The sequence below is a fragment of the Marmota monax genome, unplaced genomic scaffold (genome assembly GCF_021218885.2).
Source record: "Marmota monax isolate L192 unplaced genomic scaffold, Marmota_monax_Labrador192_F-V1.1 WCK01_AAM20220418_F8-fsc00008, whole genome shotgun sequence".
Classification (NCBI taxonomy): Eukaryota; Metazoa; Chordata; class Mammalia; order Rodentia; family Sciuridae; genus Marmota; species Marmota monax.
Genome location: NW_026694432.1, coordinates 18,681,961 through 18,707,507, shown reverse-complemented (window position 1 = coordinate 18,707,507; position 25,547 = coordinate 18,681,961). Strand labels below are relative to the sequence as shown.

The 25,547-nt window shown below is 35.8% G+C and overlaps 1 protein-coding gene across 39 annotated transcripts in view; it reads left to right on the top strand.

Annotated features, from left to right (window-relative positions):
- Nucleotides 1-25,547, top strand: part of Epb41 (erythrocyte membrane protein band 4.1) — a 171,802-nt gene that overhangs the window by 103,470 nt on the left and 42,785 nt on the right. For 18 of the 39 annotated variants that reach the window (XM_058570976.1, XM_058570979.1, XM_058570978.1 and 15 more), the window contains 9 exons: nucleotides 3,149-3,236; nucleotides 5,967-6,119; nucleotides 8,237-8,263; nucleotides 8,418-8,515; nucleotides 9,187-9,359; nucleotides 17,688-17,881; nucleotides 22,008-22,064; nucleotides 22,231-22,272; nucleotides 23,584-23,646. In XM_058570976.1, coding sequence (XP_058426959.1) covers nucleotides 3,149-3,236; nucleotides 5,967-6,119; nucleotides 8,237-8,263; nucleotides 8,418-8,515; nucleotides 9,187-9,359; nucleotides 17,688-17,881; nucleotides 22,008-22,064; nucleotides 22,231-22,272; nucleotides 23,584-23,646 — 895 coding nt within the window. The remainder of the gene's footprint in view (nucleotides 1-3,148; nucleotides 3,237-5,966; nucleotides 6,120-8,236; nucleotides 8,264-8,417; nucleotides 8,516-9,186; nucleotides 9,360-17,687; nucleotides 17,882-22,007; nucleotides 22,065-22,230; nucleotides 22,273-23,583; nucleotides 23,647-25,547) is intronic. The other 21 variants (XM_046469504.2, XM_046469520.2, XM_046418744.2 and 18 more) reach the window with 13 other exon arrangements.

The window sequence follows — 25,547 nt, the reverse complement described above, 5'->3', positions numbered from 1 at the left end:
AGGTCATATATTTGCTAGGATAATAAAAATAATAATCCTTATCCCCATTTTACAAGCAATGTGCATCTGGGTTTGGAGAACCACTCACAGAACTTAATAGAATTTTAAACTCAAATAGATGGAACAATCTCACTGGACAGGTGGATATGATCAGTTGATGTTCAGTTAGGTATATGAAAAAAAGTCAAGGAATTTACTTGCTCCTTTTTGGAAATTTTCATAGCCCTCACAAGCAGAAACACAAATGGGAAATTTAATTATGTCCAGCAACATGGTGCTTTAACCACTCCAAAGAAACTTCTGCTGAGACATAAACACTTTACTGTGTATTGAAGCGATTACCAGCCTGCTCCTCAGACAAGTAGAAGAAGGCCTTGTAAGTGGAACCTGTAGTAGTGGCCCTTTGCCCAGACAGGGATTTTAAAGCTATAATTAACTCTTTAAATTAACACTAGCAAATCAAGCTTTAAAATTATTTGTCCTTGGGGCTGGGGATGTGGCTCAAGCGGTAGCGCGCTCGCCTGACATGTGTGCTGCCCGGGTTCGATCCTCAGCACCACATACAAACAAAGATGTTGTGTCCGCCGAAAATTAAAAAATAAATATTAAAATTAAAAAAAAAAATTATTTGTCCTCCACTTCATTGTCCCCACTTAATTATTTGAAATCACAATACTTAATTAGGAGATGCAACAAACATTATCAAAAGACTGTCACTTAACACCAGAACTCACTGCATGACTCTCCTGACCCCACTTGCTTGAAATAAATAAATACAGGGAGACTGTGCTGAAACTTCTCTTTGTAATGAGCAAGAGCTAATCTTTTTAAAGTGCCAGAGCACCCTGGGTAGGTACTTTAAGCGGAAGAACTCATAAGTAGTAACTTGTTAGGTGGTACTGAATAACTCTGGACAATACTTTTTTTAAAGTGGGGTGGAAGGGGGTAATGGTACTGGGATTGAACGTGGGCACTTGTGCACTCTACCACTGAGCTATACCTGTTGCCATTCTTATTTTTAATTTTCAGAAAGGGTTTTGCTAAGTTGCCCAGGCTGGCCTGGAATTTGTGATCCTCCTGTCTCAGCCTTCTGAGTAGCTGGGATAGGCATGTACCACTGAACTCAGCTGGACAGTACTCAATCTGTTCCCAGCTTGTTATGATTTTCAAAGGTCTTAGGGAATCCATATGTGTGAAGCAGGTCAGAATGGGGAATTCTGTCCAGACAGAATAAGGGGTGCATCTATAAGGGGAAGGGGTTACTGACAGCAATGAGAGTTGATAAAAAGAAATACAAATTATGAAAAGAGAGAAATTAAACTGAACCCTGGGGTACTGTGAATATAGGGAAGTTTTTTGTCATGATTGCTTCATTTAATGTTTTAAAATTGATCTTCAACTTTAACTGATCCAAATTATTTCTCTCAATTTAATTTTATAATCCATGTAGAGATGGGATACTGTACTATTAGAAAATTAAGGTTGCAAAATAATAAATAAATAGTTTACAAAGCAGTTTCACAGCCATTATCTTATTTAATTCTAATAGTCACATTTATTTATCCAGCAAAATTAATGTGATTCTTACCTTATAGAGGAGATTGAGGGAGACAATGGCTCACCACTCATAAGTTCAGGAACCAGGATTCTAGCCCAAGTAGTGTGACTTGAGTAGTGACTTAAGCCTGCTGCTTCAAACCAAGTGTTTCAGCCTATTCATGATCATGCAATCCTTCAGGGTCTGTTTTCTTTATCAGCAAAATGAAAAGGTTGAACTCATTACCTTCAAGTTCCTTTCCAGCTTCAAACTCCTAAATTTCACCCCACTAGTATTAATAACAACAGTAAAATATAAAACAACTGGGAGTAACCTTAACTAGAAAAGTGTATCACTTATATGGAAAAGTAATTTACAATTACAAAACTTTCCTGAGATGTTTTGAATTACTTGAATATATAGACTTTTATATGGGTTAATTTTCCCATTTTTCTTCCTTTTTTTTTTTTTTCTTTTTAATCTTCAACTTCAGGTCTATTAGTAAACAGAATTAGGTGAGATGCTTTAGAGCTGGTAGAAAAAGTTTATTTAGGGAGGCTGAGTTGTAACAAATCTGCATCCTTCTCTCCTGTGTGTTTTCTTTTTTGGTTGTTGTTGTTCCAAGGAATCCTTTGTTCTTTTTAATGAGGGTAAAGACAGATGGATTTGGAAGAGACTTTTCCTTTTAAATGAAGAGACCCCTGCTGCTCTCTATAGCTTGAGGCAATCTTATGGGAAACTGGCATTTTCTTTCTATTTTTTTTTTTTTTTTTTTTTTTGAGATGTGGCTGCATTATTGTTACTAAGAAGTTACTCTTGATTGGTCTGAATTGTGCAGGGTTGGGAATGATATCTTTGTCTTCAAATCTCAGTGAGCACGTTCCAAAAGCAAAGAAACTTCTAGAGAAGGAAAGACCGACATAGTGAATGTTTAGACCATGAGACTGATTGTTTTCAAACAAATCTAATTCATTATTTGCCTGGTAATGAAGACATCTTAATAACAGAAAACAGTCCCATTATCTGTGTGCTTCTATTAACGAATTTATTTTGTTTAGATCAGTGGGCAGAACACCATCTGTTACCAGAAATTTTCTTTTCATCAAACCTGGCCCCATTAAGAATCCCAGTTAAGTAACATCAGCTGCCCTCTTGTTTAATTTCCATAATAACTCAATTCAGGGGTATAGAGGGAAAAAAGGCAGCTAAGAGGATCTTGTAAATTGTCCCATGCCCCTTGAGGATTTAATTTGGTCATCTCCTTGGTAAGAAAATTAGTGGAAGGAATTTATGTATGGGATAGAAAAAGGATGAAGAGAGGGAGGACAGAGCTAATGATGGATGAGGTTATTTGAAGGAAATTGTTAGGGAGTTTAAAATTTTTTTTTCCAGTAGTTTTTTAGTGTCTTTTTGTTTTCTCAAGATATCGTTTTCTTTATGATAACATTTCCATTCTATAATAATCCACTTATGGACTATAAAATTTATTTTATATACATATTGGTCAACACGTGTATGATTGTGTTTATATGAAATGTCATGAAGATACAACTGTGATTACTGTAAATGTGGATACTGTGACACTGAATTTTTATTTTTATTTTATCAAAGGTCCATGACTCCAGCTCAGGCTGACTTGGAATTTCTTGAGAATGCCAAAAAGTTGTCTATGTATGGTGTCGATCTGCATAAAGCAAAGGTAATGTATCTCTGGCCTTTATTAATATGCACTAGATGATGCAGGTTTGCTATGTGTAAATTGCACTTGTGTCACGTGCTACTTTTCACCAGCATTTATCTGGGCTATTTTAAAACATTCAAAATAAATAGTAATTCTTTTTTTTTTAAAGTTGTTGATAGACCTTTATTTTATTTATTTATATGCAGTGCTGAGAATTGAACCCAGTGCCTCACATATGCCTGGCAAGTGCGATACCACTGAGCCCCAGCCCCAAATAGTAATTCTTTTTGAATTTTAAGTATATCAGTTGAATTGCCACTTGGCAATCCACTGTCAGAATAAAGTTTTACAACTAAGCCACTGTAAAAAATAAAAAAAATACAACCTGGAGAAAAAGAAATTATATTTTCCTAAGATGCATTTACATTTGAATATCACAGTGGCAGCAAGGCTTTTCTCACAGCCAACATTACCTAAATCACTTGAGAGGTCTACTAATTGTACAGATTCCGGAGCTCCTCCCAGGTTTACTGACTTATTTCAGAGGACAGGCTCTAGAACCTCCAGATTTAATGAGCATTCCAAATGAATACAAGCTTGAACCTGAGAACCACTGGCTTAGGGTAATGGTTCTCAAAGTGTGGTCCCTGAGTCAGCAGCATTTGGCATCGCAGATGCATTTTTCAGGTTCCATCCCAGACTTATTGAACCAGAAGCTGGGATGGAGATTCTAATGTACACCAAATACACTACAATGGCTCGTTGAGAACCCCTAGGTTAGGGCATTAGAAACTTAAGCTTTAATCCTACTTCTGCCTAATACAGCCTAAGAGAGGGATTACTTAAGGCAATCGCTTGACTTCCCTCATCTTCAAATGGCTGGAGAGGTTGAGGATATCATGAGGAGAGGGCTCAAAGGGATGCTCAGATGCGCCTTGGGAGGAACTTAACTAGTGTGCATGAATTTTCATTCGGAGACCCTAAACCATGTCCAATGAAAAACAAAGGAACAAGGATATTAATCCTACAAAAGAGAAAGTTCTGGGGAGACATAATATCTGCCTTCCTGTTAATTTAAAGGAGTGGTGTGTAAAATAGATTTTACTAGGGCTTTAAGATATAAGCCTAGAGATAGTAAAATGTAAACTATAGGGAAATATGTTGTTCAGCTCAGTTTGACAAATTATCTAGCAGAGCTTTTCAAAGATGAGTTGGGCTACCTCAAAGAGTGATGAGTTCCCTGTCACTGAATATTCCAGGATAGGCCAAATAATCACTTGGTAGGAATTAAGAGACAGACATCTGGTCTGTGATTTGACTAGACTAATCTTTCATGATTTTCTCAACCTGAATATCTGATAGTTTCTTAAGTTCAATTACTTCTAATTTCAAATTCAGATGTTGTCCTGGGTTTTTTGGGGCTAGGTACTATAACTTCTGTGAATTTCTAAAATAGACAATAGAAATATCAGTATTTCAGATAAGGTATATTTCCAGAACTTCTCATTTCCTGCAAAAGGTTTGTGTCAGTCAGCAAGGTGTGAAGAAGTCAGGCAGCAAATTCCTTTTCCAAATGTTGTAAAGCAAACTCTTTCTGTAAAGCGTGTCATTAAAAGAGAGATATAGGGCTGGGGCTGGGGCTCAGCGGTAGCGCACATGCCTGGCATGTGTGAGGCACTGGGTTCGATTCTCAGCACTGCATATACATAAATAAAATAAAAGTCTATCAACAACTAAAAAAATATTTAAAAAAAAGAGAGAGAGAGAGAGAGAAAGACAGTTGTACCTCCAGGCTTTAGAAACTTAAGAAGGCATCTTGAGGTAAATTTTCAGTCACATAGTCATTGAATTAAAACTATATTCAATTTCTGCATCTCTGTTATGCTTGTACATAACACATGTAGGCACTAACATTTTTCTCTATACTCATTGTAGGAAAAAGAGGAGTCAAAAAGCTTTAACTCTGGCCAGGCGCAGTGGCTCACGCCTGTAATCCCAGCGGCTTGAGAGGCTGAGGCAGGAGCATCACGAGTTCGAAAGCCAGCCTCAGCAAAAGTGAGGCGCTAAGCAACTCAGTGAGACCCTGTCTCTAAATAAAATACAAAAATAGGGCTGGGAATGTGGCTCAGTGATTGAGTGCCCCTGAGTTCAATGCCCGGTACCCCTACCAGCCCCCTCCAAAAGAATTTAACCCTGGGTTTTGATTATTTAGCTAAATAAAGCCATCTGTAGAAATTAACTCAGATGAAATTCATTTTCCTTAAATTACATTGATTATTAATATTTAAAATTTTTTCTTTAATAAAGAGGCATGTAAACATGACTTCATTTTGCCTTAATGTTCTTTCTAGCCTTAGGAATAACATTTATATTTTCATATACTTAACATCAGTTATTTTAAGAAGCTGAGATTTTCGTGTGTTGAGTTTATACAGGAATAGAGTCAAATCTTAACTTGATTTTCTGGAGGGATTACCACTATATCATTTCAAAAGAGAATTAGAATTGTGCAAACATGTCGTTAAAAGAAAGAGAGTTATATCCCCAGGTGGTACACGTAGCCCTAAACTCTGGCCTCTGGGAACTCTTATCTGCCAATATGGATTACGATTGTCAGGTTACACTTTGTTTTCCATGATATGTTTCATAACTGTTTCTGGTTGCTGATATCTTCAGATTATCTGATAATAGTTAATGATGTGTTGAACACTTTGCTCAAGACTGAATGCTGACACTTTTCTTTTTCAGGACTTGGAGGGAGTGGATATCATCCTAGGTGTCTGCTCTAGTGGCCTTTTGGTTTACAAAGATAAGTTGAGAATTAACCGTTTTCCTTGGCCCAAAGTACTGAAGATTTCTTATAAACGCAGCAGCTTTTTCATCAAGATCCGGCCTGGAGAGGTACAGAATTCATGTTTTTTTCTTCCTAAACCAAACATCTCCTCATTGCCATTTTCCTTGTTATGCCATCTGAGTAGTCTCTGTCTAACTAACTAGTCGGGGGCCAATATTTCTGTTTTCTTAAATTGTTAAGTTCTGTAATCTTCTCTTCTTATTACTGGTTTTCCAGACATTCCTATTCCTGTAAGTAAATATTCCATTGCCAAAAGTAAAACCTGGATTGGTAAACTTGTTTCTTGTTTACTCCAGGTAAGAACTTCATGGGAAACTATTTATAAATTCTATAGCTTGAGATTCTAAAATTACTTTGTGGAGTTAAATATTTTATATCCTACCTTCTACAATTACAATTTATTTGTGTATATATACATATGTTACTATATGTTCCAGGGTCAAGTTCTAGATTATTTTTATTTACTACTAGGGATTGAACCCAGGGCCTGATGCATAAGTCCTAGATTTTTAATAGAGTTGTATGTTCAGCTTAATACTGGATCAACTTAGTTAATAATAGGTAGCCAAAATTCAGGATGTACTGATTGATGCAGGCCAATTTTAAATTGTAAAAGAGCTATCATGGTGCAATAGCAAATTGTTAGGAATTAAATTTTTTTTAAAAAAGTTCTAGTTCCTTCTCTTTCATTTGCTTAACCAAAGACCCTGGATAAATCTAAAGCTCTTTCCTTATCATCCAAGAAGGATAATACCTCCTCAGTCCCAGTTTATTTGAACATCAAATGAAATAACAACAGTGAAAACTCAACACAGAAAAGGACCAGCCTGACATAAGGTCGCTTTTTGTATGTTTATATATCACCATCTGCTGGCGAAAAATGGCTCACTCTTTGAGCCTGGAAATTGTAGACATGCAGCCTTAAAAATCTTGGGTAGGGATTATCATTGAAACATTTATATTGTATTATAATTATTTATCTGTGCCTAGCACAAAGCAGCCAGTGTCTTCCCTTGAAGTTTCAAATCCAAGAGTCAGTCAACCAACAAATATTTCTTTGCAATTTAATGGTAAATAAGACAACATTCTTGTATCTTAATATGGGAAAACAAAACTAAATACACACACATATTAATAAATATGATAATAGGAAGGCCTCAGTCTCTGTCAACTATGTGCTAAAAATGCAGAATTTCTATTTAAGAAAGCAATCAGGAAAAATGGGATTCTGGAAGTGGAATATAACTATTGTTGACTTAGAAGTGACATTCTGGTTCTGCCATTTAATAACTATGAGACTGAGCAAATTACTTCTCTGAACTCAGTTTCTTCAGTGTAAAAATTGATCCTGTCTAATCATAGTGTTATTGGCAATGATAGGCACTGAAAACAAATTTCACTTTCCTTTTCTATCTAATAAAGTATGCTTAAGGGAGAAACAGAGAAGTAAGAAACCAATAACATGTTTCTTATAGCCCTGGTAGGATATGGTTTGCTTCAGTTAGAGGTATCTAGATAAATTAACGGTCAGAAAAAGGGAAAAAGAATAAACATTTAATAATTAGAGAATCTGGAGAATAAGCTTAAGAGTCCAATTATACAACATAATCATTATAGTTCAGTGTATTATCTTCTTGAAAATTGCTAAGAGATGACTAGCATGCATGAAACCCTGGGTTCAATACCCAGCACAAACAAAAAAATTAAAATATTGTTAATAGATTAGATTTTAAGGGTTCTCATCACAAAAAATTATGTGAGTTAATTCATATGTTGATAGCCTGATTTAGCATGTTCAATATTTGCATACTGAACATAATAAATATATACAATTTTTATTTGCCAATTCTAAAATTTAATTAATTTTTAAAAATTAATCTGATTTGAGCCAAATCTTTAGTTATTATTACTAATTATTATTGTGTAATAATATTGATTGATGGAAGAATTACTTTATATCTCATTCCCTTATCTTTGAATAATCTAATATCCCAAATACAGATAATAACTAAGGAAAAGCAATGTCTAGACAATCAAAATGTGACTTAATTATGTCTCAGAAAAATGCCCTGTGTTTGTGTGTTTATGCATGCATGTGTGTTTTCTGAACAAAAATAAAATGCATGAATAATATGCATTTCTTGGCTTCCTTGCTTTGGAAAAGGACATCCTCAGGAGTGACTTTCTTCTGGTGAGTAGGAAAACATTTCAAATGATATTTTATGTCCTTAAATTGATAACATTATTTGTATTTACAATGATCTCGTTGGTGGCACCATTATTTCTCTGGTGCTGTATTACTATAGTCAAATGATACTTTATGTTCCATGTTTGTGTTTCTATAGCAAGAACAATACGAAAGTACCATTGGATTCAAACTTCCCAGTTACCGAGCAGCTAAGAAATTATGGAAAGTCTGTGTAGAACATCACACATTTTTCAGGTATTGTTCTCACTTAAGTATTTTTCAAGGATAAATTATGTATGTGTGTTTCTATTTTAAGTCTGCTATTGAAATTCTCTCCTTTATATGACTGGCACTTTTGTTTAGCTCTAGTGAGATCATCTTAAGCAAGACAAAATGAATCCACTTTCCCTGCTCTGGGTTGAAAAGCGTGCCTCAATATTTCCAAAGCACCTTTCTTTGTGTGGTAGGAGGAGGAGGGAAGTGGAGAATAGGATCCTGTGTTCACTGGGTGCTCTATGATTGCCCTAACTGTAGCTAACAGTCCTGGGCTTGGCCTTTGTTACTGCCCAGTCCCTTAACAGATATGTGACCTTATACATATAACTTCCTTTGGGTGGTTCGGTTTCCTGTATCTATAAAATGATGACAATATTACAAAGATATAGTGAAAGTATTGCATTGAAAACCATAAGGCCCTATCTATAGAGATATAAGATGATATTAATGAAGGCAACAACTAAATATACTGATTGCTTTGAGACATGACATGGAACTGAAATAATGATTGCATGATTTGAAATCTCCTAATAACTATAATTATATCTTAAAATTGAGAAACATTTTTTATTCTTCATCTTATTTTTAATTGTACAGCTTCAGAATGAGCTAATTTATATAATATGTGATTGTTATGATTTTTCTCTCAGACTGACATCTACAGACACCATTCCCAAAAGCAAATTTCTTGCCCTGGGATCCAAATTTCGATATAGCGGCCGGACTCAAGCTCAGACCAGGCAAGCTAGTGCTCTGATTGACAGGCCTGCCCCACACTTCGAGCGCACAGCAAGCAAACGGGCATCCCGGAGTCTCGATGGAGGTCTGTATTGAATACTAATGATTTCTTGTGATCCTAGTTCCTTAGAGAGAGATAAAGGAAGCACAGTTATCTATAAGAGAACCAAATTATCTCAGATGCGCACAAATTCTTAGTGGTGGAATGGAAGGTATCCTACTAATCGTCTAATTCAGTGGACGAATCTTAAGAAAAGGGGACTGCGATTCAGAGAGAATAGTGACTAGATCAGGATTTCACTGCTAGGTAGTGATGGATGCGGTACCACTAGAGTGGGTGAGGCAGGGAGGATTAAGGACCTATTTCAGATTGGGCAGTCCAATCTAAATTTAGAAGGTTCCCCTGAAGAGTATCATTTGAGACCTGAATTATGAGAAGTAGCCAGCCCGCCCAAAATCTAGGGGAAGAGCATTCCACAAAAAGGAGAGGTAAGTACAAAGTGCTGCAAGTAGGAATGAGCCTGGTGTGTCTAGATCAGTGATGCCCCACAGAACTTTTTTTGCTAATGAAAATTCTATTAGTCACCTTTCTGTCCCTGTGACAAAATACCTGACAGAGAAGCTAAGGAGTATTTTGGCTCACGTTTCAGTCCAGGGGTGGGCTGGCTCCATTACTTTGGGCCTGAGGTGAGGCAAACTGTCATGGTGGTGAGAATGTGTGGCCTTGCTTACCTCATGGCAGCCTGGAGCAGAGAGAAGGGAGCCTGGGACAAAATATAGCTTTCAACCTAGGTCCTACCTTCTAAAGTTTCTCTCACCTTCCATTAGTACCAACCAGCAGGAGACCAGAGCTTCAACACCTGGGCCTTTGGGGGACATTCCCGATATAAAGCATAACAGAAATCTTCTATTTTGTGATGTCCAACGTGACCATTAAGAACTTGAAATGTGGGGCTAAGGTTGTGGCCCAGTGGTAGAGTGCTCACCTGGCACATGTGAGGCGCTGGGTTCGATTCTCAGCACCACATTAAAAATAAATAAATAAATAAATAAATAAATAAAATAAAGGTATTATGTCCAACCACAACTCAAAAAAAAATGTGTGTATGTATATGTATATGTATGTGTGTGTGTGTGTGTGTATATAATATATGAACTTGAAATGTGACTATGCAACTGAGGAATCAAATTTTAATTAGATATAAATTTAAATAGCCACATGTGGTTAGTAGCTCTCGTATTGGAAGCACAGGTCTAGATTCTAGTAAACAAAGGAAAAAGGAATAGAAGATAAGAATAGTCAGAGAAGTAGGCATGGGCCACACACAGTAGGAGTTTCGATTTTATTTTACTTGCAGAAGGAAGCTTCCAGAGGGAGTGTTATAATTTGAAATCCTTTTTGAACAAGATTACTCAGAACTTGGGGTGAAGACTCCATGGAAGTGAGGGTAGATCCAGAAGCAGGGTGAATGCTGATGCAGGATCTAGGTGAGAAGTTGAGAGCTTGGCTCTGGTACTGGGAGCAAAGACAGAGAAAAGTGGTCAGGGATACATCTTGGAGGCAGGGCTGACAGAATTGCTGATTAAATACTTGACGTGGTAAGGAAAAGAAAATTGAGTTTTATTCCTGGGCTTGAACATTTAATGGAATGGGACACACTGGTAGAGGAGCAGAGTCGGGAATGTAGAAATCCAAGAATTCTGGTTTGGAGTCACTCAGTCTTGGTGTCTTTGCCATACTCATCTAACACCATCAGGCATCTCCTTCCTTGTCAAGTAAGTCACCTTGTCCAATATTTTCTTCTAATACTTATGCTGTTTGCATTTCGTATTTAGATAAACAATCTATCTGGAATCTGCTTTTAATTTCTTTAATTGCTTTGTTGCTAGATAGGACAGCCAATGTAATGCTGAATAAAACTGTTAGTGATTCGCATTCTTGTCTCATTCCTAACCTCAGGGAGAGAGCTGCAGTATTTCATCACTGAGTATGATGTTTGCTCTAGGTTTTGAGTAGCTATACTCTATCACATAAGGAAGTTTTGTTTTTTTTTTCATTCCTAGTTTTCTAAAAGTTTTTACCATGAATTAGTATTGACTTTTACCAGATACTTTTTACTTAATTGATATAATAAAGTGATTTTTTTTCTCTTTATGTTATATGTGGATTGCCTTGATTGACTTTCAGTTTTTAAACCCACCAAGCATTCTTGGATTAAACTCAATTTGGGGGGCTGCGGATACGGCTCAAGTAGTAACGCGCTCGCCTAGCATGCGTGAGGCACTGGGTTCGATCCTCAGCACCACATAAAAATAAAATAAAGATATTGTGTCCACCTAAGCTAAAAAATAAATATTTTTTAAAAAAATAAGCTCAATTTGGTCATGATATGGTTTTTATATCATTTTAGAATTTTTACAATTGTAATCAGCTCTCCATACCTTCAGGTTCTGCATCTGTGAAATTATTTGGGAAAAAAACAACAACAACTTTTTGTCTAAGCTGAATGCATTACAGATTTTTCCTTATTATTCCCTAAACAGTACAGTATATATTACATAATACTTACATTGTATTATGTATTTTAAATAATGTAGGGATGGGGCTGGGGATGTGGCTCAAGCGGTAGCGTGCTTGCCTGGCATGCGTGCGGCCCGGGTTTGATCCTCAGCACCACATACAAACAAAGATGTTGTGTCCGCCGAAAACTAAAATAAATAAATAAATATTTAAAAAAAAATAAAAAATAAATAATGTAGGGATGATTTAAAGAATATGGGGGAAATATGTATAGGTTACATGCAAATAGTAGGCCATTTTAAGGGACTTGAGCTCCTTAAATTTTTGTATCCTAGGAGAGTCCTGGAATCAATTTCATATGGATGTTAAGAGATAATAATATTTTCAAAAGAGAAATGGGCATATAATTTCCCTTTCTTATAATGTTATGATCAGGTTTTTTTATTTTTACTTTTTAGAGTGCCTTTATTTTATTTGTTTTTTATTTTTTATGTGGTGCTGAGGATAGAACCCATTGCCTCATGCATGCTAGGCAAGTGCTCTGCCACTGAGCTACAGCCCTAGCCCATGATCAGGTTTTAATATCACTTTTATGCTGGCCTCATAAAATAAACTGAGGATGGATTCCCACTTTTCCTATTCTCTGGAAGAGTTTGTGTAAGATTGGTGTTATTCTTCTTTAATATTTGGAAGAATTCACCAATGAAGCTATATAGTCCTAGTCCTTTACGTATCTTTTTAAGTATCTGAATTGCATATAAACAGAGTAGAGAAAAATTTTATAGTTCTGTTTTCTTTTTCTCTGTCTGGGAGTGTTTTTTACTGACAGATTTAGTGTCTTTATTAGATAAGGGACTATTACAATGTTCTGGTTCTTATTTCAGTTTTGGTAAATTGTGTTTTTCTAGGGATTATCTATTCCATCTAATTTTCAAATTTATTGACACAAAGTTGAATATCTTTAATATCTATATGACCTGTAGCAGTGTTTTTGCATTCTAGATATTAGAAAGTTATGCTCCTTTTTTCTCTCCACTTCCCCCACAGTCTTGCTAGAGATTCGTTAATTTTGTTAATCTTTTCAAAGAATTAATATTAGGTTTTATTTCAGTGTGTATTTTAAGTTTAATTTATGCCAGCTCATACCTTTATTATTTGCATTACGTTTTCATTGAGCTGTTCTTTCTCTAATCTCTTGAAATACTTATCTGTTGATGTTTGTTGTTCTTACAACTTAACCTGAGAATTTAAGTGACTTGTCTAAGGTCACAAAGATAGTCAGAACTAGAAGTAGGAGCTAGGACTATTCTCCCAAACATGTGCTTTTTACTCTTTCACTATGGTGACACTTTTTCTTTTAAGAAAGGAGAAAGTGGGCTGGGGTTGCAGCTAAGTGGAAGAGCACTTGCCTAGCATGTGCGAGTCCCTGGGTTGGACTCTCAGGACCACATATAAAATAAACAAAATAAAGCCCATCAATGACTAAAAAATATTAAAAAGAAAGGAGAAAGTAAGTAGTTGTTAATAGTATTCATTGAGCATTCAGTATGTTATGGGCACTATTTTAAGCACTTTACATATCTTGTAAGTATCTGAACTGCATATAAACAGTAGAGAAAAAAAAATTTAATTTTTTTTAGTTGTAGATTGACACAATACCTTTATTTTATTTATTTTTTATGTGGTACTGAGGATCGAACCCAGTGCCTCATGCATGCTAGGCAAGTGCTCTACCACTGAGCCACAACCCCAACCTTACAGAAAAATTTTATAGTTCTATTTTCATAGATATTCTTTTTCTCTGTGCTATCTTCTTGGAAACTGTTTTGAAACCATTTTTCACACCTTTTCCTAGATCTTTCTCCATCTTCCTTAAATTTTTTTTCCTATTGGGTCCACCCTCCTTTAAAAAAAATAATATAACCCTTGACAGTAGAAACAATATATTAGGGAAACATTCGAAGAATTACTTTATAAGGGGCCTCAATTTATAATACAAATGAGCACTCTTTCTCTTCTGTTTTGTCTAGTACTCAGAGCATCTGCTTCACCAGCTGGAGAACAAAACTGGTTCAGATCCCAGTTTTAAGATAGAGTATTAAGTCATAAAGATAGCTAATAATACGACAAGGATTTTTCAGCTTGTTGCACTTTTTGCTTTTCCAACCATTTCCATGTATTCCTATTTAATATTAGCAACCCAGTGAACAAGAGGTATTTAGGAACTCTTGTTTTATTCATGAGAAAACTAGAGCACCAAAAAGTTATGTAACTTACTAGGGTCACACCACCAGATAGTTCATTCTTGCCAAGTGGTACTTGCCAGGGAAGTACATTCTTTTCATCTTTGGTACTTTAGTACAAAATATATGTCCAAGCCTCTCTGTTGGATGACCAGTCTGTTTGCAGTGGACCTGAGTATCAGCTGGTTTTTTGTTTGTTGTTCAAGATCTGTAGATGATTCATGTGGGCCCTCTGATAATGGAACCATTGATCCCCTGTACACCTGCTGAACCTGTATCATACTGGCAGAAATTGTGCCAGTAAGTAGCAGCTAGAAGCTTCCATTTACTCCATGTGATGGTTTTGAGTTTTACTCTTTATTGCTCTGGTATATAACCAAGTTTCTATTGTTCTCAGCCAAGAGCAATATAATAACTGAAGTTAGCGGGTCTGTAAGAGTATCACCATTGTACTTTTTCTTTGTCTAGACCTTCAGAAATGGGAGCTATTGAATATTTTAATTTAAGGGTTTTCTCGGGGTGAATGTTTTCTCTGGTAAGTGAATGCTAATTACAATGGGGAGGGGAGCTTGGAATGAGTGGATAACTTTGGATGGGACAAAGGAGGAGGGGAGAGGGCAATGGGGGTAGGAAAGATGGTGGAATGAGATGGATATCATTATCCTAGGTACATGTATAATTGCATGAATGGTGTTACTCCACTTCATGTACAACCAGAGAGGTTAAAAATTCTGCTCCATTTGTGTACAGTGAATCAAAGAGCTTTCTACACTCATATATAAACTGATTAGAACTAATAAAAAAATAGAAAAAAAATAAAGTTAAGGGTTTTCTGTATATGTACCAAAATCTTGTAATAGCTAACAAATTAATTAATAAAACTGAAGAGCCAAAACGTCTTCTTTTTTTTTTTTTTCCTCTCCAGTGCTGGGGATTGAACCTAGGGGCCTTACACATGCTGGGCAAGAACTTTACTGAGCTGTATCCTTAGTCTCACACCAAAACATCTCAATAAAGCTGTTTTAAAAATCACCACTATGATATTTTATCATGATCCATAGTTTGCAATCTTCTTATTGAGAAAATGAAAGAAATTTGCCTCTCTTCAGGACTCCCAGGTGATATCTTTCCTTTGAATTTCATATCAGTATTTGCATAGTTTTTGCCCAACTTACTCTTAAAACATTAACCCATGACAAGAGAAATATAAGGACAAATATGATATTAGAAGTTATTAATATTTAGAGTTCATAAAATGTGTTTGTAGCCCTTGAGTACCCCTTCCCCAACTATCCTATAGAGTTAATATCTTCCACATTTTACAAATGTTAATACCGAGGTTTGAAAAATTAGGCTCTTTGCACTAGGTCACATTACTGTGTATGACTAACATAAGTTTGGGCTGAAGATTCATGATTTGATCTTTGCCTTATTCCATACCGCCTTTTCACAATCAGTGCTGTTCATTGTAATGCTTCTATTTTTCCTATCTCTTAACTGTTTCCACCTTTGTTTCTAACCCTCAGTCTTTACATTTATACCTACACTTCCACATACAGTGCAGATTTCCAAAGCTAGGAATGCTAAAGACATAAATCATTTGGCTCTGCAATATTAGTATTGGATTAAAACCAAATTCAAGTGGCAAAATAACACATGGTGAGAGCATGGGCTATGTTTCTGTGATGCCAAGCAGAGTTGAATTAATTCTTTGAGAGGAGGTGTGAATACACATGTATAATGATACTTTAACACAACTGCGAGCAAAATATTTTGTCACATTCCCCTGTTTTGTTAGGCTTGGTCTGCCATCTGCCATTCTTGCGTTGACTGGCTTAGAGCACCCATGTGTATCAGAGACTTGCAAGAGGCCACAGTTTGTTCATTGAGTAATAAGCATTTCTTTCTTGGTGTTGTATATAGGAAGTAATTGTGAATTTAAATTTATTAATTCAATCTGGTTTAAGAAAGTCCTTTGTTTTACTTAAATTTTGCATCTTATAAATCTAAATGTGTTAAAATAGGTTATACAGTATAGTCAGTTTAAAAAGGAAAGAAAATGTGTAATAAACATCTTAAGATTTCCATGAAAAATAAAATTAAAAAGTTTCAGTATAAGAAAGAATAATGAGGGCTGGGATTGTGGCTCGGTGGCAAAGTGCTTGCCTCACACGTATGAGGTTTGATCCTCAGCACCACATAAAAATAAGTAAATAAATAAAGGTATTGTGTCCATCTACAATTAAAAAAAATTTTTTAAAGAATAATGATATTATTCTATTATAGATATAGACTATTAAATCATAGCTGGGCTCAATGGTGCATGTCTGTAATCCCAGCTACTTAGGCTGAAACAAGAGAATCTCAAAATAAAATTAAATAAAGGGCTGGGGATATAGCTCATCGGAGGTGGAACACTCGCCTAACATGTGAGAGGCCCTGGGTTCAATCCCCAGTACTACAAAAGAACAAATATTAAATCATGTGAACAAATAACTTCATTCCTAGACAATGTCAGATTAGTAAGGTTTACTGTAACATGCAGAGATATTTTGTTTTAATCCTTAAAAGAATGAAAATAAAAACCACAAATAGTGTATGAGTGACTATTTCTTTATTTCTTTTCTTTCTTCTTCTCCCTGGGGATCGAACCCAGGGGCAAATGCTCTACCACTGAGCTCCATCCCCAACCCCAAGTGATTGCTCTGAAGTAAGTTATCTAAAACTTAGCCAAAGTCCAAACCAAAACAACAGAAGATCAAGCGTTTGTCATTAACGTATATAGTTTTTTCTCTCTAAAACAATCTATACGACTTTTCCCTAAATCAAGGTTTCTCAACCTTGGCCTCTATACACTGCATGTCAGTACCTACTTTCTCTGCTCTCCCCAGTTGTAAAAACCTAGAATGTCTGCAAACATTGCCAGATGTTCTCTGGGGATAAAATAACCCCTGGTTGAGAGCCACTGCTCTAAATATTTTAGAGAATAGAAGCTGTAGCACACATTGATAGGACTCTGGGATGGGGTGGGACAGAATGCAAAAGGTGTTTGTTTTGTTTTTATGACTGAAGACCATACATTTTGAATCAATATTATTTTAGTCAAATGATTTATTATTAAAAGGGAAAGCATCTAGTTCAAAGAGTTGCCCTTACAAGTATCAAAAGGTAGTAATGTCTTATCAGAAGAGCCATTTATCATTACAGGGAGACTTCACAGAAAAAATCAGACACAGTATTTCTTCCTAGACACAATATTTTTTTAGGTTCCTGAAACTACCTAAAAATAAACAGTATTTTTAAAAGGCTTCATAGAGGAAACTAGACTTAATCCTTTTTTTCTCCTCCGTAGACAACATTGAAGATTAACAGGTTTTCCATTTCTTTTCTTATTTTATCTTTTTCCTTTTTGAATTTAGCTTTTGTGAAACATGATTGTGAAGACATTTTCACATTTCTGGTGAGGGTATCTTCAGCTATCTTGTTGCCCTCAGAACAAGATATGATTGTTTGCCTTCTGTGTGGTAGGTCACTAGACTGTAACATTCACACACTGTGTCCTGGATGCGGAGTTATTTGGCCTGGTGTCCTTAAAGTAGTATAGTGGCTCTGGCCTCGCTTATTCTTCCCTTTTCCCCTTCTCACACAGCAGCAGCTGCTGATTCAGCAGAACGAAGTCCTCGGCCCACCTCTGCACCAGCCATTGCTCAGAGTCAGGTCACTGAGGGCAACGGCCCAGAGGCATCTGCCAAAAAAACACTGAAGGAAACAGTGAAGGTTGAAGTGAAAAGAGAAGAGGAGCCACCGGAGCAAGCTGAGCCAGAGCCCACAGAAGCATGGAAGGTACGTTAATCCACATATCAAGCCAATTCACTTTTTTATTTAGAGGTCCCAACTCCTAACCAGGAAAGTTTTCAAAGAAACCAAGTCTTGTACAGTCGCAACAAAGTTATTACTTCCTCATTCTTTCTGAAAGATGTCTCTCATGAACCTATAACATATTTTCCTAAATTATGTTATAAAGACTATAAGTTATCCCAGAAGTTTTCAGGTGATCCACCCCTTGACCCAATTTAATATTAGAAAATTGGGATTATAAAACGCACCAGCATGGTTGATTGCTTTTTAAAATATTTTTCACTCACTCACAAGGAATCTCTACCTTGCTTAGGAGTGAGCTCTGCTATTGTAATTAAAATACAATTTGATTGCCTAAGATGGATGTATGTGCAACATTTCAAAAGACTGGGTATTACAGAAAGCAAATTTATGTGGTTGTTTAAATTGTAAGCAGCTAATAAGAAGGGGAACATCCATTATGTGGGAGAGGTTAGGCTGCTAGTTGCTTCAATTCTGAGTTGATTTTACCCATAGTCAGTGCACCAAGTTGAAAAATCACCAGTTTAATTAGCAATTTTCCCAGAAGTAATAGTTACTGGGCTTTAAAAATATATACATGTTTATAAGTTTTTAAACATATTTAAGCAGTGATGGAGTTGAGGTGCTAGTTCAGGTTTCTAAAATTAAATGTGACCAACAAAAATTATGAGAAGCAGTCTCGTAAGAAAAATGTCATTCATGAGAAGAATTACATTTTAGATATTGTTTAAAAATTTAAAACTAAGATTTCAGTGATTGCATATGGATTAATCCTGTTCTTTTGGAGCCAGATCAATATCTAATTTATCTATATAACAGTGGGCAATCTGGTTCTGTTTCAACTATATTAAAAAATATATATATGACATACAGCTTTACTGTCCTTTTGAGACTATCCTGAGTTCAGAGAGAATAAAAACTCTAGTGAAGGGTGAGTGTTGTCATTTTTGTAGCTAGCCAAATGTCCATGACATTATTGGTCATTAGGTTCTATGTAAACAATGCTTTTATAATATTAGCCTACCTGCTCAGTTTTTAATGTTAGGGTATATCACCTGGCACTGTTCACTATGCCTCTGTTCTTATATTAACTAGAACCTGTTGGGTTGTGGGAGTGGTCAGGGGACTCTTCTATCTGGCTAACAGTTCTCTGGCTCTCTGCTGACCTGCTGTTCTCCTTTTGTCTGTAAGAGAGACAAGTTATCTTTAAAAATAGGTTCTCTTTTTGGAGGATCAGATATCATAAAGACATAGGGAAGATCAGTGGAGCAGAAGAAGGAACAGGAATGGGGAGGAAATGTGGAAGGAATTTAACAAAATCACGTTATATACATATATACACACACACAGGGAATTTCACCCTTATGTATATGTAGAAAGCACCAATCAAAAATAAACCAATGGGGCTGGGGATGTGGCTCAAGCGGTAGCGCGCTCGCCTGGCATGCGTGCGGCCCGGGTTCGATCCTCAGCACCACATACAAAGAAAGATGTTGTGTCCGCCAAATACTAAAAATAAATAAATAAATATTAAAATTCAAAAAAAAAAATAAATAAATAAAAAAAAAAAAAAATAAACCAATGAAGACTGGGGTTGTGGCTCAGTGGCAGAGCACTTGCCTGGCATGTGTGAGGCACTGGGTTTGAGCCTCAGCACCACATAAAAATAAATAAATAAAATAAAGGTATTTACAACTAAAAAATAAAAAGATAAATGAGTGAAAGGAAGATAGTAGAGTAGAGGAAAGAGAAGAGGGAAAGGGAAGAGAAGTGGAGGGAATGGAGACTGAAATGTAGTAAATCAAATTCTATGCATGTATAAAGTGGATATATATAACTCCTATGATGATATAACTCCTATGCATAACTATAATGCTTTAATTAAAAAAAAAAAAAAACAGGTTCCTGTTGCTCTTGGGACCTCCAGTAAAATGACAAAAACACTCCATGGTATATTACTTTAAGTGCTAAAGGCCGGGGCGAGGGGGGTCTTATTTCCACTTAATTCTATATAAATATGTGTTTTGAAATGCTCGTGTGGAATGTTGAAATGAAACTGAAAACCACTTCTGATAGCCTATTACTGCAGTACTAGTGGCAGAATCAAGGGTGAATCTGAGCTGATTTCATTTATAGCAGTTAGAAAGTAATTATGGCAGTTACTTGAAGACATGTATTATATAAAGCAGCAGTAATAATAATTTTATAATTGTGAAAATTTCATTATCCAGCACTAGTTTGTTGCCAGACACCGCTAGCTTTTTATCATTTCCAGTCTTTCCACAAAGTCTGTTCTGCAGTTATGGAAGCAGTTCCTCTCCCCCATGTATATCTCTATCTCATTTAATGTTCCCCATAGGGTTATGAGTAGAATTACTGTTGCTACTTGGTCTCAATTCTTTTTCTGGTGTTGCCCAGGCTAGCCTGAAACTCCTGGGCTCAGGTTGATCCTTCTGCCAGCCTCCTGAGTAGCTGGGACTACAGGTTGTCCCACTGCTCGTAGTTTTTTTACTTCAATTCTTAAGCTGAAGTAGAAGCTTTCAATTTCCTGCTGTTGGATTGCTGATAACACAAAAAGATATTTAAACGAGGAATTTATGCTTTATAAAACAATTAATACTGCTGTTTTGCTAAGTGTATACAATTCTATGATGACATTATCTTCATTTTGTCAATAAGATAACTTTAAGTTCAGACAAGTAAAATAACTTGTTGACAGCCACATAGCAAGTGTGCTGAAATTCAGAGTAGAAAGAATCCAATTGTTAATTACCCCTGGTAATTTAAAAGTGCTGTAGCTGGATGTGCTTATGATTTGACAATGTTTCAAAGTATGGTATTCTTATGATTTTTACATTTAGTCCTAGAGGAAGTAGCACAGTGACATTGTATTCCAAGGTAATGCTGCTTAGCATGATTAAAAAGAATATATAAAACCACAGGTTGATGAGGTTCTGTAAAGAATTTAATGACACGGCTGGGCTCTGTGGTACACACCCTCGATCCCAGCCATCCAGGAGGCAGGAGGATAGAAACGTTGAGGCCAACCTGGACACCTTGCAAGACCCTTTCTCAAAAATAATAAAGGATTGGCAGTGTAGCTCAGGTAGAGCATCCCTGGGTACAACCCCCAGAATTGGGGGTGGTAGGTGAAGAAGAAGATGAAAGAAAATAATTTAATGATACAAAATGATTAACTTAACCTTTAATTAAAAATCCATTTTCTAATTTTGAAATATCCAATGTTTTAGGCAGTTCTCACTCTATTACGTTTCTTTTAAATAATGTATCTGTGTTTTTTTTAATAAGTACTTCATTTTCTGTGTATAAAATGACTGTTACTAAAGGTATTTCAAAGCTACACAGGAGACCTTCACTATTCTTTTCACTATTGAGGATGAATCTTGCCCTTCCCCCAAACACATGAGCTATAACCCCCTAGAGAGGAGCTGGTGGAGAGCTGAGTGTTGCTGCTGAGTCCTGTGTGTGTTATTTATAAAACAACCCTGGAAGTAATTGCATGTGTCAGTTACAATTTGGATGTTTATTTTGATGTTTTGTGGTGTAATAAACTGAAGAGTGAAATTGCCTCCTTAAATATTTTGATCAACTAACAAAATCCGTCATATTACCTGTTAAGTATCATGTTATTACATGTGTTTTAACTATAAAATTTTTCTTTCTATCATGTATAAAATGATATTTTTATTTGTAAATTTATTTTTTAATCATAAAAAAAGAAAAGGCAAAACAAAAACATGACTATAGTATCAAATGAGCCTAAGTTATTTTTAGTGAGTAGTTTTTTTTTAATAAATAGTACAAAAATGTTTTCTTCATTGATAGGGTGAGTACCTGCATTTTCTCTTTTGGTGATGTGGTTGATTGTCCATGTGGCCTGGTCAGCTTTACAGCTGTGGTGGTGAACTAACACGTTGCCACCACTAGGAAGACGTGCCCCTAACACCCGCCCTGAGACTGCATCATCCTGTTTCTAACCAGCTTAAAGATGCAGCTTGTTTGGAAGCAATGCTATTCATGGAAACCTACTAACCTATACTGTTTTTACCACTTTATTTCTTAAATGTAGGTGGAAAAAACCCACATCGAGGTCACAGTACCCACCTCAAATGGTGACCAAACACAGGTTTGTGCCAACAGGCCACTTGTTCCTTTTCCCCTCCACTCCCTCAGTTTTTTCTTTTCCCTCACTCCCTTTTCCTTAAAAATAAAATAGATTGACGGTTCAAACAAACTTCAATGAGCCAATATTTTCTTTCTTTTTTTTTCTTTTTTGAATTATGGCAAAACAGAAGCTTGCAGAAAAACCTGAAGATCTGATAAGAATGAGGAAGGTTAGCCATGTTCACCTTCACAAAGCTACATTGCCATTTCACCCGTGCTGACTTACAATGCATTAAAAAGACAGTGATCCATTCTTTTCATTGATTTCTCTTAATCAGAACTTAATTTAAAAGGACAGTTATAGCCCAGTGTAGTGACACACCCTGTAGTTCCCATGGCTTGGGAGGTTGAGGCAGGAGGACCGCAAGTATGAGGGTAGCCTCAGCAACTTAGTGAATCTCTAAACAACTTAGTGAAGCCCTAAACAACTTAGCGATGATACCTTATCTCAAAGTACAAAATAAAAAGAACACACACACCTACCAAAGAAATTATAATCTTATACTATTTTCTTTAAAGATTTTGTTGGTCCATTGTGGTGGTGCACACCACAGCTATTTACAAGGCTGAGGCAGGATTATGGCAAATTCAACCCAGCCTAGGCAATTTAGCAAGATCCTGTCTCAAAATAAAAAATAAAAAGGGGTAGGGATGTGGCTCAGTGGTAGAGTATCCCTGGGTTCAATCCCAGTATCAGGAAAAAAAAATTTTTTGTTCAACTTAAAATATCTTTTTTCTTTTAACAAAATGAAATAACCAGTGAGGTTATTTCATAAAACCTATCTTTTACATTCAAACTTTATAATAACTATGCCACAATGGCATCACATTTTTGGAATCATTTGTGATATTTTATACATATTTATCATGAAAAGCATCATAGCAGCAGCTCCCAGTGTTGTTAATAGCTACGTGTTTGACTGTTGTGTGCCTCATTCCTCCCTGCTGCAGAAGAGATGAATCAGTTCTTACTGAATATATTTATTGGCTGATTATAAAATGCCCTTAGATCTTTTTTTATAAAAGATATTAGAGATCTAGATGCTATAGTATTACTAAGTATGAAATACCTCCAAAAAGCTAAATAACATTTTAGATCATTTCTCCACTCTCTAGTACCTGGAATTTCAAAGCTTTTCAAAGTCATATATTGTTTTAGAGTAATGTTCAAACAGTTCAGTTTCAAAAATGAACATGTAACAGCTTATTACGTAAGAAGCCAATGAAGCCAGGAACACTGTCTATTTAAATAACGTCATCACAGTCTCTCATCATTCATCAATAAGGTCATCCATCTTCCAGCGGTAATCATATTCTCCGTGTGTCCTTGTGGTTCTGTGACCATTTCATGTTGGCATATGCTGTGCTGCGGACATTTAATTTACGTATTTTTTTGGTTTGCCAATTTGCAGTTTTTTCCTGCAAGAACAACTTTTTAATTTTTTATGCTTTTCTGTTTTTCCCCCCTTTCATTTTCACAGAAAAAGAGAGAGAGACTAGATGGTGAAAACATTTATATCAGACATAGCAATTTAATGTTGGAGGTTTGTATGAACTTGAAGCTTATTTCAGTTGGTTGCCTGGAACCTTCTACATTCTCTTTACTGACCCCCTTTTCTTCATTCTATGCTGCATTTGGTTTTGCATGCATGCTATTGCATGAAGTGATTTTAGGTTTAAAATGCTTTTGCATGTTGGTAAACATGAAGATATGCAACCATCTCTCCTGGTTATTTTTAGTTTCCATCTCTCATGCTATCTAAAAAAAAAAAAATATATGATTGGGACTACCTCTGGTAGTCATGGTTCCATTATTTTACCCATTTCAGAAAGTTCTACATCACTGCTTAAAGTTCCTTGAATTTTCCAAGAGTATAAATTTCTGTATATTCCAAGAAGCAAATTGAAGTTTTCATTTTCTGAACCAAGGCAGTGTGGAAAAGTAAGAAAAATTATCACAATTCAGAATGAACTTGAAATATTGGGAATGTAGCTCAGTGGCAGAGCACTTACCTAGCATGAGTGAGGCTCTAGGTTCAATCTCCAGCACTGGAAAGAAAAAAAATATATATATGAAGATAGGTTGGGCCAGGGATGTAGGTGGAGGAGTAGAATATAAGAACAACAGAAGGGAGCCTAACATTTAATGTAGTTACTATAAGATGATTTCATCTTGAAAACAAGACTGGAAGTGTGAGATTTTTATTTTAAGATATGAAAACAAGGGACTAGGGTTGTGACTCAGTGGTAGAGTGCTCGCCTAGCATGCATGAAGCACTAGGTTCTATCCTCAGCACCACATGAAGATAAAATATATTGTGTCCACCTAGAAAACTAAAAAAATATAAATATTTTTTAAATAAATAAATAAAGATGTGAAAACAAGCGTAGATGATAAATTGGAAAAGGTAGGATCTGAATTAGGGATTACACAACTATTAAATTGCACTGTTTAATTCCTATCTGCTACAGATCATTTTCCCACTATGTTCAACATTGGCCAGATTTTTACCAGACCTGTATTATTATACTTTATCTAGTTTTGGGCTCCATGTTGGATAGGAAAATGTAAAACTAATTAGGTAAAGGAAAGTTTATGAGAAAAAAGTTAGAAAACTAGACTGTTCCATGTGGAAAAACCTGAAATCAAGTTAGTTTATACTTCAGAAAAATTCTTATATGGATGACCAGATTATTCTACAGCTCCACTCAGTGCAGAACCATAAGAGATGATGAGTGTGAACTCTTACATCAGGGGTATTTAACTTAACTATAAAGGAACTGTAAATTACAGGAAGATGAATAAACATGATTCCTGTCTTCAGGAAGCTTATAATGTATAAACTGGTGAGGAAAGAAACAAAAAGTTAGTAAATAGCAGTAAATGATTATAAGTTATTGTAGACTCTGCATAGGAAATAAACAGTATGCTGTGCTAACAAAGGAACGATGGACAGGGGAGGTCTCTCTAAAGATAATATTTTAATTGGGACCCAAAAGATGAACAAAAATGTAAATATTATTAAACTGGAAGTTTTAAGTAACTTTAAAAGACAGATCTCTGTTTAATATATGGGGGTTCTAATAATTATTTAATCTCACTTTTTGCCAATACCTATATTTTGATATAGCACCTGCTATTTATAAGGTACTCTGATTAAAGTAATGAAAATTATGGTCACCTTCATTCAACATATACTGTGTGGTAGGCATAGTACTGAGTGCTTTACATACATTTGTCTCTTACAACATGAATTTTTCCAAGGACTCTTGGATATTTCAGACTTGGAAACTAGATCACTTTGTTTTAGCCCATATCTGAGACTAGACCTGAAACATTCTGTCTTCTGAGATTAGGAAGGAAAATAAATGGCGGTTGCTGTCCTTTGCTCAGCAATGTGACATCTCCAGACCCTAAATATATTTCCTGACTAGTCCATCTTCG